At 36.0% G+C, this 19,523-nt stretch overlaps 1 protein-coding gene across 2 annotated transcripts in view; it reads left to right on the top strand.

Annotated features, from left to right (window-relative positions):
* Window positions 1–19,523, top strand: part of PKN2 (protein kinase N2) — a 55,495-nt gene that overhangs the window by 21,766 nt on the left and 14,206 nt on the right. For both annotated transcript variants that reach the window (XM_082287065.1, XM_082287066.1), the window contains 5 exons: window positions 2,503–2,803; window positions 10,701–10,852; window positions 15,240–15,357; window positions 16,913–17,058; window positions 17,155–17,368. In XM_082287065.1, coding sequence (XP_082143191.1) covers window positions 2,503–2,803; window positions 10,701–10,852; window positions 15,240–15,357; window positions 16,913–17,058; window positions 17,155–17,368 — 931 coding nt within the window. The remainder of the gene's footprint in view (window positions 1–2,502; window positions 2,804–10,700; window positions 10,853–15,239; window positions 15,358–16,912; window positions 17,059–17,154; window positions 17,369–19,523) is intronic.

The following is a 19,523-nucleotide window of genomic DNA, read 5'->3' as shown; positions in this document are numbered from 1 at the left end:
GTTTATGGGAGAACATAACATGACTTTAACAGATGGAATATAGGGCTTGTAGAGGGATGAAAACCTCCCCTGTAACAAAATACATTATTGTTCAATGGATGAACAATTAACTGAAGTCACTTTAGTAAACCACAGTGAATAATATTTCTGAATTATTTATATCTTAATTACATTGTTCTGTTTGAGAAGTGTACATACTTGGCATAATTTTAGCAAACTTTGGGTGCTATTACAGCATAAAATAAAGGTTTTCTTTTGGGTTTAGGGTGGGTTTTGGTGTTTTTGTTACTTGATTTGGCTTTTTTTACACTTCTCATTTGTCTTTCTCCTTTGAACTTTAAGAAGTGTAGCATCGTGCTTTAAGGAAGTTTATTTCTAGAAAGCTTGTAGAGCAGGCAGGAATAATTGTGCTGTAAAAATGCATACTTTTTATTTGCAGACTTTTTTTACATCTCTTTTTTTAAAGGCCGAATAGTATTATACTAATCTTGATGCTCTTTTTTGTCATCCTTAATTTTTATGTGTTAGACAGGGAAGTCAAAGATCTTAATCTGATTTAGATATACTTACTACTTAAATAGTTTGCCATACAGTTGTTATATCAATTTATTTTCAGTTTCCGTTTTCTCAAAACAAAACACTCAATTCGTATGCATTCATTTCCTTCATTATGGATATGAACCTTTGTACTAGTTGCTTTTTGCTATTGATTATTCTATTTTAAAAAAAAAAATTGATTCTATTTTATATGCCTATATATGGAAACAATGCCATGTATTTCCCAGTACAGCTATTAATAGCCTCTCTACATATGCATAATTATTTATTTTAATCTGCACTGACAGAAAAGCACTCACAAGTGCACTTAAAGTAAATTTGCATGGGTTTTTTTCCCTTTCATTTCTTACTTAGTTTGTCATTTCTAAATTGCTTACTTGTTCTCTTTTTAACTGATAGTCAAATTCTGCAGCAAGATTAGGCTTCTGACTACTTTAAATACTTAAGAATCTTTGAGTTATTAACTTTTTGTACTAAAAGTAGAAGCTATGGGTAGAAATGTTTTAATGAGAGATTCAGGAAACCTGTAAAGTTACAGTTGAGGACTAGTAGATTGGATCTTGCTTATGGAAGGCAGTATTGCTGGAATATGCACAGATTGAAATAGCTTGACCAACATTATCTGTTGACATGTAGGGCCCAGGCACAACCTTCGTGATCCAAATTCTTTTGTATTACAAGTTACTGTGGAGTATCTCTAGTGGTTTTGTGTTCTGTGCTCCTTGAACTCCCTCCTGAATGTATCATTGTTTTTTCCAACAGCAAATGGTGATGACAACTAGTTCTACACCAAAAACTTTCAACATTTTAATTATGCTTTAAAATACCTTTTTGTCCACTCCATTTTGCAGAAGTCTAGACAATTTTGTCTTTGTGTTTAGGAAAATTTGCTGGAATTTTGGTCTTTTGGGTATATATGTGCAAATCAGGCCAGATATTTAGTAAGTAAATTCTGAATTAGAATGGGATCAAATTCTAAGTCCAGTAGTACCCTTCTTTGATCTGCACTCATTTAGCTCTAGCTGAGATTTTTTTGGGTAGGACCTAACATCTCCTCATTGTCCAGGGTCTGTGTGTAAGGCACAGAAATCTTATGACATATGTAATTAATTGTATGTGGACTTTGCTGATGTCGGTTCTATAGCGCACCCTTTGTGCTCTTACTTCTCAGTGATATGCAAATGTATAGTAGGCACAGTTGTGGCCTTCTGTGTACTGAGGGTCTGAAGACTTTTCATCCCCCGCTCCCTCACTACACCGACTCCTGTTCCATCACTGCAACTTTTTTTTTCATTTCAGCCTAGCTTGCCTGCACAAAAAAGTAAGGTTTGATTTTTTTAATCATTATTACTTTTTAAAGTGAAAGGCTTTACTTGAAGGATTAAAAACATAAAAAGACCTAGCAAATGTATTTCCAGTAACAACTTGACAATCTTCATAAAGATGCCAGTATTTCTTTAAACAATTGCAAACATCAGTATGGTTTTATAATATTTTTTTTTTAACGATCTTTAAAAGGAACCTATTCTAATGAATGTATAAAAATTCATCATAGATTGTAATTATTAGAAGTTAGTCTTTTAATAGACAAGATGGACAGAGGAAAAAACACGAACCTATAAAATTACAAACATGACTTATTAGCTCTGAGGCATATAAATGCCAGGCAAGCAGCCATGACAAATCCAAAAGTATTTGAATTTCTTGGTGTTAAAAATAGGCATAGTAAAGATGTCACTAAATTTAAAAGAAATCTGTTGTAAAATATAACTCCAGTTAACTTGTCATATCTTGTGATATTGCTTTAGGTCAGTGGGAGTGTAACTTGTGGTTAGTGAATGGCCTTACAGAGTTAACGTACAAGGACCTGAGTCCTGGTCACTTTAAGTGTGTGTTGTCAGAAACAGTGTTGCCTGGTGATTATATTACTGTTTTTCTTCCTAGGGGGATGCCAAAGGTCTCGTAACTTCTGAGAATGTGAGTACTGGCCAGAAGTTGGACTTCTCAGATACAATGGTACAGCAGAAGCTGGATGAAATAAAGGACCAAATCAAGCGAGAAATAAGAAAGGAACTTAAAATCAAGGAGGGAGCAGAGAACCTCAGGAGGGTCACAACGGATAAAAAGAACTTGGCATATGTGGACAACATTTTGAAAAAATCGAATAAGAAGTTAGAAGACTTGCATCATAAGTTACAGGAGCTAAATGCACACATTGTTGTAACGGATCTTGAAGATGTTGCAGGTACCATGCGTTGCTGTGAAATCAGTTTTTCTTTGTAGCTGAGATAAGCTCTCCTCATTTCACTTGAAAAAATTGCTCTGTGAACATGCAAATCTGTAGCTGGTGAGCTTGTTACTTACATGTGTCTCTTTGTTTTGATTCACAAATCAGTATCTAGTACCTTTGAGTTTTAAACTGTTTTCTAGGGAACACTGTATTTTATGGACTATGAGTTCTTTACTTTCAGTTTTTAGTATATTAAAATATTTTCTCAGTCACTGTAATGTTTCCTAATAGCTTTTCTCACCGTATGAAAGTAAATTTCATGAACTCTCCAGTGACTTTCTCTGAATTATACTGTAGTCATCAGCACTAATGCACCTTTTTATTCAATGGGGAAAATATAACAACATTTATACTTAAAATTTTTGTTGGTTTTTGGTTTTTTTAACTTAAGTCTTAAATTAGAAAATGTTTTTCTGTTATGCTGTTATTATCAAACATTTCTTACAGTGACATTTTTTACAGTTTGTTAAGTCTCTGGCCTTTTCCACAGCGAAGCTACCATTTTAAAGACAATTTGAAATTGTTTTCAGAGAATGGCTGTAGTTAATGGTTTTAATTAGTATTTTTTGTGGCATGGCAGTGAGTCAATACTAATTTTGAATGTTATTTTTTAAAAATACCAGGGTTGGTATTTTAAGATGGAATGTTGTGAAAGTAAACAGTCCTCTTTCAGCTTTGTGGAATGACCTGGGAGATAACTGCCAGCCTGGTGATTTCACATTGCACAGACTCCTCTTGGCAAAAAGCTAATGAATGTGCACAAGCCATTGAAGGTTCATGTGAAGTGAATGCCAAGCCTGAGGAAGCTTGGGCAGTAGAATAGAAGTCTGCATCATCCTTGTAATGAAAGTTTGGTTACAGTGAGAATTTAGGAAAATACTGGCAGGTGATGTCAGCAATTCATAGTCTGGCCCAATGACATACTGCAAAGATGCTCAAATATCTGTAGTGGCCTGTGCAGTATTCTCTGGATTCCCTGCTCTTTTTTGCTTTTTGTCTGTGCAAGATACAAGAGGTGAAGCAAGGACACAGCTGGAACTAGTAAGGCAAAGTGGTTGCTGCAGCATGAAATGAAAATGTATACAATAATATATGCTTCTAGATAGCCATTGGGCTTTTGGTAGGCAGGAAGCATTCTGTTCCATGTCAGCCAAGATTTATGAAAATGGGCTTCGGTGTTGCCAGGAGTGTGGCTTTTAAAAGAACAGGAAGAGTGGAACAGAAAGAGAATTGTATACAAACTGTATAGACCAAATATTAAAAATCTGTGCAGAATAAATTTGCAAAATCCATCTAGTAATAGAACTTGAAAAGTGTATGAGCACAGAATGCTCTTGTTGGAATGCTCCTTCCCAAGTGTAGCAGTTTTAAAAGCCTTATCATAATGTGTTAATGAGCAATATTGTCATGTGCGTGTCTCAGGAAATGCAGGAAAGATTCAAAGGATAAAAGATCAGGGTTGATGTTAGGTGCTTCTACATGCTTTTGATGCATGCTAAACTTCTTACGACTGTGTTTTTAAGTTCCACTCTGTTCTAGGTGTTATAGGTAGATAGGTCATATAGTCTTAATCATGGAAATATGCAAGAAAATACTTACTAGTTCTGATGAGATCTTTATCTTCTCTGTAAAATATCACATCAGGTATTCCTATGCAAGACCCATTTTAATAGAATATTTTGCATAATGTTCTTGAGGGAAAAAAAATGCAATCTTTAATTCCGTTAATATCTCTTTTTAGATCAAAAATTTGCAAGCATCCACCCTCCAAAGTTGAAATGCTTGAGGTTTTTTTACTGTTTGCCTTGTAATTTAAGTTCTTGTCTCCTTCCTCATTCATGGTCAGTAGTTCATGGAGGGGGAGCACTATCAGTAAATGTTCTGTCTGTCTTGAGACTAATGGCTGCAAGTCGTCTTGGTGATATTCTGATTTTTAATACTGAAGTCTTGGGCTTGAAGTAAGTTATTAGTGAGCTTGGCATTTGCAAAATGATATTGGTAATACAAAAATTATGATGTGCCAACTGTGCATGTGTGCCTGTGTGTATATATATACACACACACATAATATTAAGGAATATTGAGGAAGTATGTAGATACATAACCCTAAAGGTCGCTGCCATGTGGACAGGTCACAGATATCTCACTTTGAGAATTCCTGTGTTTGCAAGAATATGCAGTGAATTTAATAACCATTTACTGGTGAATATGGGAGCTCCCCAAATAAGTGCATTGTTTCCAGAGGTTATCTTTAATCGTGGTTGCTGCTTTTCACTTTAGCTTGTGTTTGACCTTCTTCTGGTCACTTACTAACAAGTTATTTAAAAGAGAGAAGGAAATATATGCAAAATTTTTAGTCTCCACAGATCATGAATGCTGAAAATGAGGTAAAGAGGGTTCAAGAGCTATGGCAGTCAAGGTCTGTGTTCTCTTTGTGAACTTTAATACTTTTCAGTATTAAAGCCCTGTGCTTTTCCCTGTCTAACAGAATATATTGTGTAGGTTTTTTCGGGTTCTAAGTAGCAAAGTCAGGATTGAGATTCATTGAGCTGATCCTTTTGACTTGTCAGGCCTGAACTCTAAAGATTTTTTGACTGTTTTGTTGACTGGCTGAAAGATCATTTTGGTAACTCAGAACAGTCATTTAATCTTTCCTTGTTCCTGTATCTGAAAAGTGGGTGTGAACATATGTTTGTAAAGTGTTCCTAATTTAGAGCTGAAAAGTGTTACGCAGGCAGTTGTGACTCTTTCTGTTGCTTATGGTATCAAGCAGTAACATCTATTACTTTTTAACAAGCCACTAATTTTTAGTGTAACTGTTTTGTAATCATCACAGTGTAATCAATACATGTTAAAACCATTAAATGTAGTGTTAACAAATCTAATGTAGAAAAATGTGTTTTAATAGCATTCTGTTCCAAGCAAGTTTAGATGTTTTTATGGTAGTTTGCCTAGAGCTGAAAGCTCACAATTATTTGAAGAATTGGTACTAAACTTTGCAGTTTAGTCAAACAGCTATATTACTGCATGTGAGGGTAGATCTGACAGTGGGTATGTGATGCAGAAACAACTTTTAGCATAACATAGGTGTACTTTACCTTATAGGGGTTGCCAATGAATCTAAGCTTGTTTTAGAAGTGGGACTTTGTACCCAAGTCTGCCCTTGTTGTGCAGTGTATTAGTCATACAAAGATGGGGAATTTAAAAATGCGTAGGTCAGCACTTAAAAGTGAAGCAGAATCCAGCAATATAAAATGAGTAGAACAAGCCTAGTGACCATTACTGCTGAAAGTCTGAGAGATGTAAAGTGTCACATGGGGATGATTACTTCTATTTTAGAGATGAAGAAAGTTTGTGTCTTGAAAACATGCTTCTACACAGTAGCAGAGATTAAATGGGTATTTTTGTGTTTGTGTAAAAAGTAGCAGTACAGATGGTGGTTTCTAATATAACTCAGGGAGGTTTAAGACTGAAATTGCTTACATATAGCAAGTTACTGATTTAATTAGACATACAGCTAATACATAGAAAATCTATAAATTGGGAAATTAGTCTGTTTCATAGAGCTGAACTTAAGGTGGATAGAGAGGTGCAATGATAGAAAAACCTTTGAACAAATTGATAAAACTGGATAAAACATGGAGAAAATAAACTCAAAAGACAAGTTCATGCCTTTTCTTCCGTTCTCCTAACTAGCATGGAAGCTATCCACTTTACATCAGATTTAGCTAGAGGTGTTGCAAAGAAAACAAATTGTTTTGTTTAAGAATATGATTAGCTGACTGTTTGGGGGATTTCTTTGTTCTTGTGAATGACTAGGTTAATCTGTTAGACACCAAAGTGTCCACATAAGACCAATTAATGGAAACTGGTAGAGGTAGCAACCAAACTGGTATAGGTAGTGATGTTTTAGACAGCAGACTCCACCTACAAAGCTCATATCCATGAGAATTTCATGATAACTTTTGGGAACCTCAGTGTAGGATAACATTATTGATGCAATTTGAAACAATGTCCTGACACTTTTTTGTAGTTAAAATTAGCTATTACCTAATGGAAATAACAAGTGAACCTCAGAAGTTTCCAGGAGGTCAGCACTGGATGTTTTCTGAGTGCAGAATGTCCACTGCTGCCTTGGACCTATTGATGGCTTAGTTCACATGCTGATCCACCCTTCTGACTCCCTGAGAATAGCCTGATAATGCATCTTTCTTCCTCCCTTCAGCAATGCCTAAATGCATTGCAGGTATTTCTGTTGGGTATGACACTGATGAGGCTAACTGCAATGAAATATCCTCAGATAAGATTAAAATTAACTATTTACCAAAGGGTACTTGCTGCTAATTGAGTATTTAAGCAGCATGCTGCAGTACCATCTGGGAACCCAAATTCAGAAAGTTATGTGGGATCCTAGATTTCACACTGAGCTTACTGAAGAAATAGCATATGTAGCATCTGGGGAGGAGATCCCAAAGGAATGAGCAGCAGTCTCAGAAGAGTAGAGTTACGTAACTACTCTTTATAAATATAATTTAGATGGCAGTGATGGTAAAAGGCAGTTTAGAAGCAAGAAGGTTTTGCTGGTTGAGTGCGTACAAACTCAAACTGAAAAGGTTTTCAGAAGAGCAAAGATCACAGTTCAGATAAGCATTTCAGACTGGAAACTGCCATTGTCCTCATGTAATCCAAATATTAAAAAAAAAATCAGTTAAACCATCCCTATTAAGTTATTTTAGGTCTGATGAGTATATTTTTATGAAAACAGTATATTTTAGGTGCTGGGGAAGCAGCACTGCAGCTCTTCCAGCATCCTGGATGTGTGCTAACAAGCTGCAAAAAACTCAGTAGTGTTAAGCAAAAGCATTCATAGTTCTTCAGCATAATAGCATGCCTGCTTGTTGAAGTCAAGTTCACTTGAAATGCATCTATTACTTCACTTGATATTCACTGTCAAGAATATTTGGGCCTGGAAGCCCGAACCTGTACCCCAGCAAAGCCCTTGCTGTCTGATGCAAAGCCGTACTTGAATGTATCCAAAACGGCAAGTCTGGTACTGCCCTTATTGACCAAAAAATGGGGCAAACTGGAGAACCTCTTCTGTTCCTCAGTCCCTACTTTGAGTGAAATATCAGTTTGGTATTAGTACTTAACTCTGGTTTAATTTCAACCATATACATCAATCCCATTGATTTCAATTGGCTGGATGAATTTATTACTTATTTGTACTATGAAGATAACTAAATGCCTTCAGAAGAGATTTGACCCCTCTCTGTATAGTGCTTTACACAAATAAATCTGAGATAGCTAGCCATGCAAAGTCATTACAACCTTACAGAACAAAGAGAAGGAAACAGCTAATACAAATGTAGCTTGTAGTGTTGCTGCTAAGACTGTCAGTGCTTTCTGCAATAGAACCGGTTTGTCTGGCTGATTTAAAAGTTAATATGAATTCTATAAGAAGCTGCCTCGAGCTGCTTACTGAGTAGTAATGGGGAGGGTGGTTGGGGGGATGGTAGAAGGAGTCCCTTGGAAAGCATCTCTGAGAAGCTATTGGTAATTTTTTTTTTCTTCTTAAAAACATGATATATTAAGAAACATATTGTTCCATATTTGGGAGTTTGGTGAGCAGCTATTATGCCTGAAGGCAAAAAATTACTTCTTCCTTGCAATTAGTCCATATTGCAGAAAAGTTTCCTTTGCTGTTAGTTACTAACAAAGCATGTAGTACAACAATTTTAACTAAGTAGTAGAGGGTAGGTTACACCCACAAATACAGACCAACTCTTGAGATGACCTAGGTAAGTGATGTGGTTACACCTTCACAGCAGAGACATGCAAAGGCAGATAATAACAGCTGCCTGGGCAGCCTGAAACATGGTATCTCTAATTAGTCCTCAACTTGCAACTTGAGTGTTGTTTTAATGCAAAGGGAGGCTGCTTGTGTACATCTTCAAAAGCTGTGAAAACAGACTTAAGGAGCCCCACAGTCTTCACAGGGATCATCAGAGGGCCAGGATCTTTAAGTGGTAGAGGCTTGCATCATATATCTGAAGTTGGTAAATATTCATTTATACGGTGAACCTACTTTACAAGGAGACTTGACACTGTGACTTTCAAGTTCATGTTTGTTCTCATTTTGAATAGATTATTAGGTGAGGATTAGTTGAAAGTGAAGACATAAGTGATAGGAAAGCATTTTGTTAATCTTTGTTTTACTAATAACAGATTTAAGGTAAAGCTGTTCAAGTGCAGTTCCACAGGGGAACCAAGCCTAAACATTGCGGAGAGGATCAATGACAAAACAGCTGAGGAGTAATGCAGTTTTTTGGTGTTTTCTTTTGTAGTGATTTTTTGTTGGGTTTGGTTTTGTTTTGTTTTTGGGGGGGGGGGTTTTAACATCTGGTATTTTCTGTCCTACCTTTAAGTAGTGAGGATGCAGTAAGAGAGTTGAAGTGGCTTGAAGTGAAGAGTGAATTAGCAGCAGAGGAAATTAAAACCCTTACATGAAATCTGTATGTAGCCTCGGCAAAGATTGCAATTTAGGAGGAAATTACCCAGCAAACCTGGAAGCAAAATGTATTAAATCTCCAAAAATAGTTATCAGAAGCTTTTACAGAAGATATATGAAATGGCAGATAAGACATCGCCCCATGACACTTCATAAGTAAAAATTTGTAAGTTACTAGTGCACTGCCGTGTTTTCTGGTAATTGAGGATTTCAGGAACTTGATTCCTCATCCTAGTTTTAATACAAGGAGGATTATTACAATTGGGGAAAAGATTTTACTGTTCATATTGAGTAAATACTGTCTTCCAGGAGACCAGTGTCATTTGTCCATAGAGAAGGTGTTCTCTCAGTTGTTGGGGTAGAAGAAATAAAAATTTTAGAAGATTATTATGGTGGAAATAATTGGTCCTCTTTTATCAAAAGGTTGGAAGAAAAATCATTGGGAATGTTAGGGAAGATAGTTAGCTCTAAGGACAGCTGTGTTGGAAATAGTCCAGTGGCCACTTCTTTTTCAGTTTGCTAACAGTTCATGTTGCAAGAGCTGAAATTGAAGTTATATAATAGACTGGTTATGAAAAGTTAAGGAGTTGGACTTTATAATTTCATTGATAAAACTAACTTGCATTCCATTAAATTAATCCAACAAGATGGAGACCCAAACACAGTAATATTGTCAAATGAAAAAGATTTATCCTTCCCACAAATCAGTCAGTTGTTCAGTAATCTGTCTGCCTATACATCCAGTTGTCCCAGAATTCTGTTACGACTCCAGAGCAGAAAGCATTCAGCTTTACAATAAGAAAAAGGCTTATTTTATCTGTTCCTAATTTTGTCATAAACACTGTCTGCAGTATACACACTAAAATTGATGAGGTGCTACTCAAGAGCTGTATTCAGACAGTGCTCATTAGAATCTACTACTGTTATCCAAGTTTGTTTTTAAAACACTTAGATTTAAAATCAAGGGTATAAGAAAGCTTAATGGAAAACTGCATTTTTAATTGACTCAAGATATTCTAGAAGAAATAAGTCTTCTTTGAAATAAAAATAGACTTAGCTGCAAACCTGCCTGTTTGCCCAGTCCCGGAAGTGATTCATGTGAATTAGGACGTGTGTAGGAGTCACAGGGCATTCGGGCGGCTTTTCATGTTAAGGCGCATTTGCAGTGCTGTTGCAGAGTAGCTCTGGACAGGAGGGTCAGTTTTAATTCTCAAGTAGGATGTTCCAATTCTGTTTAATCTGTAACTTCATAGAATAGAGTATAAGGTGGGTTTTGGGGAGTGGTTTGGGTGTTTTCTTCCTGTTTTTTTTCCTGTACACTTATATCTCACCTTTAACTCACAGATTGCCCTAGCACTCCTGATACTCCAAATAGCGATCCTCGGTTTTCTACGAACAACAGATTGATGGCCTTAAAGAAGCAGTTGGATATAGAACTGAAGGTAAAACAGGGAGCAGAAAATATGATACAGATGTACTCAAATGGCTCTTCAAAGGTAAGGCTTTGGAATGCCTATAGATCATTAAATGACTGTGGATTTTCATATTGCTGTAATGTGACTGTACAATGTATAAACAGTATGCAATTTCAGTATTTTTAGTTTGGGCTATATTTTTGTTAAATAGTTACATCAAATCTACTACAAATTACTATACAATTTTTTGTTGTGGTTTGATACCCACTGAAGTGATTGTTTTATCAGTTTGTGCAGATGCAGCTCAACCTAAATAATAAATCCGGCTTACTAAATTTAGTACATCTAGTAATCTTTGACCATGTGGGATTCACTTAGCAGCAAAGCTTGGTAGGACACTGACTGGTGTCTGATGTTTTTCCTAGCTCCACTCAAAAAGGTAGATCCATTAGTTTAACATTTTAATGTGCATGATAATTTCAAAAAAGGCAGGATTGCCAAGTATATTCTGAACTGGTCATCTAGTTGTAGTTAGCAATAAAAAGATCTGTGCCAAATGCTTCAATAAGATGTGTGTAGTATTCTGATAGAGATATCATAACCTGCATTGGTATACATACACATAAGAAACACATGGAAATTTTTCTTTATGAAAGTGTAATCTAGCAGTAGCAACTGATAGAATAAAGTGAAATTAAAAATAAAGCCACACTTATTCTTATATCTGAATTTTAAGTACTTGCACTCACTCTCTCGATAGCACCAGAATTTTTCCAAGGAGGTAGAGGGAAAGTGTTTGCTAACCTCTAAATGAATTCGACTTATTACGTATTCTTTCCTGTGTAATAAAATACATCATACTCTAAGAATCCCTTAATTCAAGTGAAACATCCAAACCTTTTAAATGAAAGAAAACAAAACAAAATCAAAAAAGTCAACAAAACCAAATCCAGAAACTAACAAACCCCTCCCCACAACACATTTTGTTGAGTATAAGGCAGTCATAGTTCTCAAATTAGAAAAAAGAGAGGGGAAGATCCTCTACTTCCCTGCCCCTTCACCTTTCATTCATTACTCATTAGCCGTTCTTTCCATTTACTTTTACTAAATCATTAAGGAGATTAATTTCCAAACTAAGAGTAAACACAAGAGTAGATCTAACAAATAGCATGTAGTAGCTTGGTTAGATGTTTTTGTGTCCAGACAGTAGTAAAATCGAAATGTTTTAAGATCTTAGCTGAGCCAACACTTACCTGGGTCAGTGAACTTACTAAAAGGAAGTGTTTGGCTTGAAGAGTAGGCATCTGGGAATTACATTGCTCCCCTTTATAACTGATTTTCACCAGAAAGTGTTGGAAAGGAGCTTCATGGTTTTGACTGAATTTGGGCTAGGTGTTGGTGAAGAGGCAGATCATTTTGTATCTGCCTACTGTATGACTTCCTTATACCTTGAAAAGATAGCAGGGAGCATTGCTTTCTCCCAGAAAATGAGTTTAGACTCAATGGACCAGAGGTGCCATCAAGTTCCTTCTGTCCAAGTAGCCTTATCTGAAAGTGACCTGTAAATGTACTAGCTGGGGGCAAATAGAAGAAATATCTGGAGTGCACATTATGACTAAGGTCCTGGGAATGCTGTCCATCCACCACAGTCCCTCAGCTCCTGAAAACCCTTGGAGTCTACATCCTCTGGGGCCATGTACTTAACATCAGGTACACTTAAATCTAATAATCGGCTGACCCAAATGGATCAAAAGACGTACATAAATTAGGTTTCTAATAAACCCTTGGTAAGTCACCTTATAACAGGCTGAAAAACTAAACTAAACACTCAGGCTGTAATATTAGACATTGTTAGGAGACTTTGATCAGACTAGGTAGAGAAGATAAATTCTGGTTTGCTTTAGATTGAGGCATGTAATTAAAATTTATGATTGAATCTTGTATTTGCAATTGGTAAATGCTTAAATGAGCCTACCAGATTGGGAGTATATAGTAACTGGGCTGGAAAGAGCAAACTGGAAAGCACAAAAGCATTGCCAGCCACTTCAACAAACAGGATGGAAATGGTGGGTATTCAATCTCTCTTTTTTTTTTTTTGTGCTCAGTAGTGAGTTAGTTTAGCAAGTTTGAACTGTAGGCTTGAGCATGCTGATTATGTTTTTAAAAAGCAGAGCTTAAAAGAATCCGAGTGTCTGGATGGGATGGGCAGAAGGGGCAAAAAATCCCCAGTTTTAATCCAGTCCCAGTTATCCAGTAGTTCTTTAAAAAGTAGTCATAGGACCATCTTTAAACATATTAGACTCATTTGTGACCTTTCTACAAGTGTACTATATGATCTAATTTCAAATCCGTTGTATTATTTTCGGACCTAAATTTAATGGAGGGAGGTTGTAATCTGTTTTCTAAAAATGAAAAAGCAGTCTGTTAATAAGCCCATCATCTCATGGGAGGCTTTTCCCTTTGTACTTTACTTGCTGCAGTAACAATCAGGTCAACCTATTTGGACTTAAACATTTCAGAGATAACGATCATCTTTGCTTGGACGTGTGTAGGTTCTCTGAGATCCCATGACAGCTTTGCAGATCAGTTTTACAGGCAGTGTCATTTCTTCTGTACTCAGAAGATGCATTGAAATACTTTGTATTCAGGCTCCAACACTAAAAGAGCTGCTGAGCATTACACATACATTTTGATTCTGAAGATGGGATCTTCTGTCTCTTTGAAACATAAGGATATCTCTGTAATGCTGGATTGCCTCCATTCTACACATTGAAGGGCTAATGTTGCTCCTGAGCAAGCAAATCTATTCCAGTAAGAGGCTAGGAGCAATAATCAAGAGCAGCAAGATCCAAAATAAGATAAAAGGGAAGATACAGACAAAGAAACACTTACAGCATATTTATACATCAGAGTGATGAATGGATAAGGTTTAATACAGCATTCTAGAGTGACTTGTAATCTGTTACTTAAATCTTATACTCTGCTAAAGTCAGTGATTATTTCAAAATTTCACATCTGTATTTGAGAAACTATTGATTTAGGAAAGTCAGTGTGATCATTAATTGGATAGGTAACATGGAATCTTAAAATATGAAAACTAGTGTTTTTCATCTCTCTGAAATGTTGATTAATACTAAAACTTAAAATCAAGAGTTATGACACTATGGTATGCAGAGGGGGCACAATTTCTTTTCATGCAACCAGAGTCGTCTTATGTGTAGATCCTGGTGTATCTACCCTGCAGAATGTAGGGCAGCATTAAAATATCTGAGTGAGTAATACGTACGGTGCAAGGTCATAGAGGAGCTCTGTGAAGGTAAATTTCTCAGCATACAGATTTTTTTTACAGTATGCTTCATGGTGCCAGTATTTCCAGCTCTGGGAGCTTTAGTGCAGTTCTTTGTCTTGGTTATGGCAAGAGAAGAATTTAATTTCATTAACTTCTTAAATAATTGATAGCTTCATTATAAAATTAAAAATACAAGTGTAAACCATATCCATGGGAAAGTAACTTATTAGCGAGGTTATAGAGTGGCTACAAAACGAGTTAACCAAAATGCGCTTTGGGCTATGACAAGGGTGGTACACATCTGCACTGACTGCTGTTAATTACTCTGATTGATTGGTACTGCATGGACAGGACAAATACACCGCCTTAAATTTTCTTATACCTTTTTTTGTGTTGTTGTTCTTACCTGCAAGTCAGATCACCTTTAAGCTGTCTGGTAATTCCCAGAACATAGAGAGTGAGCCACATGGCAGCCATAGAGGTTTATGAAAGCTCATCTTCAGGAATGTTCTCTTCTAAACGGCATCTTGTGATACTGCTTTTGAAAACAAAACTTGGTTATCTTAGTTTATTTAGATTAAAAAGTACTTAGGTTGCTGAGGAAACAGTAACCCTTGTTTGTTACATATTTATTAATGCAAAAAATCTGCAGCTTTCATATGTTCAGAAAAATGTACTGCAGACATAATGTGCTATGTAAGCAACTTCATATTTCTAATTTCACTATTGGAAATCAGCTCAGATTAAATAGTACAATTACTTTTATGTGGGCTTAGTCTAGCAAATTTGTCTATTACAAGAGTTCCTACCATACTCCAAGAAAATTGGAGACATTCTACATAGTTTCAGAGGTATTTTGCACTTAATAACTTCTCCTTTCTTTAGTAGCAGCTTACAAAACATTAATCTACACATGTAATGTTTCTAGATCATGCCTCCTTTACTCACCTTGAAACACATACAGTTTCCCTGGGAGTGGCTTACAGTCTTCAATCAACCAATGCCTCTGTCCTAACTTAATTTCCACTAAAATCCTAATATGGTTAGTTTGCCTAATGCTATACCAAAGGAAATGCACAGATTTAGTTCTTGTTCCTAAGTATGTGTATTTTGAAACTTTCGATGTGTCTTGTTCCATGAAGAAGTTTATGATTTCAACTTGTCTGTTTGTTTTAATAGGATCGAAAACTTCTTGCAACAGCTCAGCAGATGCTTCAGGACAGCAAGACAAAAATAGAAGTTATAAGGATGCAGATTCTTCAGGCAGTCCAGACCAATGAATTGGCTTTTGATAATGGTGATGGTGTAGAAAGGAAATACGAGTCATTAATGTCAGAATACCGTATAGATATATACCCATATGCACACAGACTTACCATAAATTTCTATTAGGAGTGTTTGATAAAGCTTGCATGAACCAAAAATAATCAGAGACTAGGCAAAACTTTGTGTGCATTGGGGTGCCAGATGCATCTGATTGGAAGGAAAATACCTTTGTTGTAATGAAGAGAAATACAATCTCTCTTTAACATCGTTTTTATGCCTTATGCAGTCCATTTTTACTTTGTGGTCTACCTTTTCCCTTCATGAATGCTTTCTTTTGTCTTAATAATTAGTGATTTTCTTTAAAGCATATAGTCTTTATGTTATGATGCCAAAAAAAAATCTGATGCCAGTACAAAGCCTGCTTGTCATACTTAAATAGATTGACCTTATTATTTCTGGTGGGAGCACAGACGGAGGAGAATTTTTCCTGGTTTTGGAGGTATTTAAGCTAGATTGAGTGCTAAACAGCTATATTTAAAACATCCAAAAAAGTGTTTTTAAAATTACCTGGCTTGAAATAGTCATGCTGCATTTCTGAAGTATTTTTAAACTTGGATTTCGTTGAAAATCTTCAAATAACAAAAAAACTACCCCTTGAGCTCTAATAGCATGAGTGTACTAGAAACTTACGGGCATATGGGTATATCTCTATTGAACTTTATTTGTGTGCATTTCTGAATATTGATGTTGTATGACAGTGCTTGTAGTCAGGGCCTGGATATATCCTAGATAATGAAATATGTGTATGTGTGTGTTCTGTTTTGTGGTGTAAGAGGTGTTTGGTTTCTCTGTTTTTACACACCACTTCTTAACACCGCATTTTAGCACATGGGTTATGTATATCATTTGTTAAAAAGAAAAGGAAATTCAAGCTAGAAAGGGCTTTTAAATGCCTTTTTGTGTTTTTACTACTCTTAGGGCTTTAAACAGAAATGAATATATCCAGGAAATACTCTGTTTAGGATATCTAAGCGCTGTAACGTGGATATTGGAATGGTTAACCCAGACCATTTGGCAAAGGCAGTGTATGGAATCTCTTACATTTCTCTGCTGGCAGAAGCCAGATTCCATGGGATTTCAAGTGGAGCAGGGGGATTATCAGAAACTGATCAGGGATCTACTTGGCTACAGAGTGTTTAAAAGATAAATGCTCACAGTGTAGTTGAGAAGTGTTGAAGTCTCAAAACCTCCTTGCCAGTTGAATATTTGGGATATTTGGGTTTATTCCCTTTAACTTCCCTGAAGACATATTCTTTTTCTCGCATCCTCTAGCAATTATAGCTCTTCAGGGAGTAGGAGCTGTTTATTGAATTGAGGCCCTGATCAGTTATTTCTTCATTCAAATGCAGATGCTTAAAATGTCACTTTTACAACATATTTCAAGCTTCTCTTTGGACTACCAAATATGCATCTCTCCTGGTTTTTTCCTTTTTCTTCTCTGTTTATATGGAGAAGGGGTTGATATTAAAGAAATTAAACCTGGTTGTTATCTTCAATGAAGGTTGTTTGTTTATATCTCTTCGCAGCAAAACCTGTGATAAGCCCTCTTGAACTCCGAATGGAAGAATTACGGCATCATTTTAGGATAGAGTATGCTGTAGCAGAAGGTGCAAAAAATGTGATGAAATTACTTGGATCTGGGAAAGTTACCGACAGAAAGGCACTTTCAGAAGTAATTTATGTCATTACAATTTCTGATACTTTGTTTTAAAGGTTCTTTAAGGAAAAAAAAACTGAACTATTTCAAACTTTTTTTTATTTTAATAAGGCACAAGCAAGATTTAATGAATCAAGCCAGAAGCTGGACCTCTTGAAGTATTCACTGGAACAGAGATTGAATGAACTTCCTAAAAACCATCCCAAAAGCAGTATTATTATAGAAGAGCTTTCATTAGTCTCTTCACCCACATTAAGTCCTCGTCAGAGTGTAATATCTACTCAAAACCAGTATAGTACACTGTCCAAACCAGCAGCTTTAACAGGTATGATTTAAAGAGCTTTTTTCTTTTTCTTTTTTTGATCTTAATTAATAGTTTAAAACAAGCCTTTAGTGACAACTATATTTCTTACTGGACATATTTAATTGTTGTTCTTTTCCTAGAAAAAGGCATTTAGAGTTTCCAAGTGTCTATGCACTGCGAAAAATGCAGATAAGTTTCTTTGATTTATTTGTTGACCTTTTTATAATCCTACTGAAAATGTGAAGTTCTGGCCTTAAATAGGTCCCTATGGAATTATATTGCTAGCGTTACCAAATGCCTTTCATCTTTAGATTATGAAGTACTTATCATCAAGGTGGATAAGTATCATTATCCCCATTCTACAGATAGAAAAATAAAGTTGCAGCAGGGTTCGGTGAGTTGCCCTGATCATACAACAAGTAGGTGACAGAGCTGGAGATAGGCACCCAGCTTTTCTCCCAGTTCCTGTTTTACCCACTGGATCTCACTGGATTTCTGGAAGGTGAGATTTATACTACCAAATCATGCATTACATTTGTAATCCAGAGAAGGAGCTCCTAACAAACATGCATGAAACCGTTGAAGACTCTTGTTTGTTGGTGTCAGTCGTTTTCCTTGTTAATAAGATGGGGGTGATTTTTTTTTTTTTTTTGAGAGACTTAGCCTCTTGTGAGGGACCAGTACATTTATATATAAATGTGACTTAGGAACTTCTCATAGTTTGGGTTGACCTGGAATTGTCCTTCATTTGAAAGTAAAGTTTCAAGAGATGAACGATAGTTTAACAAAGGTCTTGAATATTTGCCTCACAGTGTTCTTAAAGAAAAACATGCTTTTGACTGCTTGGGGGTATGTTGCTGTTAGAAATTTATTTAGTAAATGGTCACATGAGAATTCCTAGAACAGATAGGTTTGATTTTGTGCTTTGTTTCCTAACACATTTTGCATGTAACTATTAAGCCTACTATTAACATAGTAAGTTTATTACAAAAAAACCCACCTGTAATTCAAATGTTACTCAGGTTATACATGTATAACTGAAACCAGAATTTAGTTTTGAAGTACAGTAGGGTTGTATTTTAAAACAAAAAGAGGAAGTCTTCTGTAACCTACAATAATAAGAATAAGAAAAAAATGGAGCAAGTCTATTTCTCTTGCATTGTGGTTTATCAGTACCTCAGCCAAGAGTCCTTGTAAGGTCGTGTGGTAAGAGGAACTTTTCTCATCAAATGAAATCTCAAATGATCAGTGACTGTAGGCAGGAAGTATCATGCCTTGAGTATAAAACAGCTTGCTATTTTTTTCTTTTCCTGTAATACATAATCAAGGATCAGATCCATTATAGTCACAATTTCTCTTTACAGGTGATTTACTGATACATATGAAAAGTTTTTAACAGAAATTGACAAAACAAAGCTACATGCTTGTGAAGTTCTTAGTAGTTTCACTTTCGTATTACCCATACAAAGAGCTTTTGTATTGAGCTGGATTTAAATGAACAGTGTCTCTGTGTTTTGCCTCTAATGCTTTGTGAAAAATAGAGCAGTGCTACTGTCATACTTCTTAACGTGCATCAACATAACTTTCTGATTTGCATCCATTCCTTATACAAGAGTATAGCTTTTCTGCTTATTAATATCTTTTTTTTTTCTAAACAGAGTTTGGGAATGAAGTATTCTTTTACCTTTTAACCTGTTTCGGAAGCCAATAGCATCTCTTTGTCTTCATAGCCTAATGCTTAGCTGTCACTTACGGCTGTTAGCTTCCTACAGGTTGGGATTTCTTCTTAGACTGGTTTCTTGGTGTCTGTTCTGTGGGCTATGATGTTGCCAGATCATTTCTAGGTTAAGTCTGACTTAAGTTTCTGTTACAGAAGAGTACTTTTAAGTTTCATGGTCAAATACATTTGCTATCAAAAGAAGACTGCATTTCAGAGCTGCATTTCTAGCTGACACTGATTATGAACTGGCTGATTTCACCACTTCTAGCAGTTGATTTTGCCAGTCGGTGGTGTCACAGCTTTAGACGTTATCTTGTACAGGATGAAGCCAGCCTACCATTCTTGTACCATCTGTGGTATTCAGATGTTTTTGTGCTGCTGGAGAAAACTCTTTTCAATTTGAACAGCAGCCTCTATACCTCATTTGGTTAAAGATGTAGAAGATTTGGAAGAATA

Source organism: Coloeus monedula (genome assembly GCF_965178545.1).
Source record: "Coloeus monedula genome assembly, chromosome: 9".
In the NCBI taxonomy this organism is placed as follows: Eukaryota; Metazoa; Chordata; class Aves; order Passeriformes; family Corvidae; genus Coloeus; species Coloeus monedula.
This window is presented reverse-complemented; position numbering and strand designations above follow the sequence as displayed.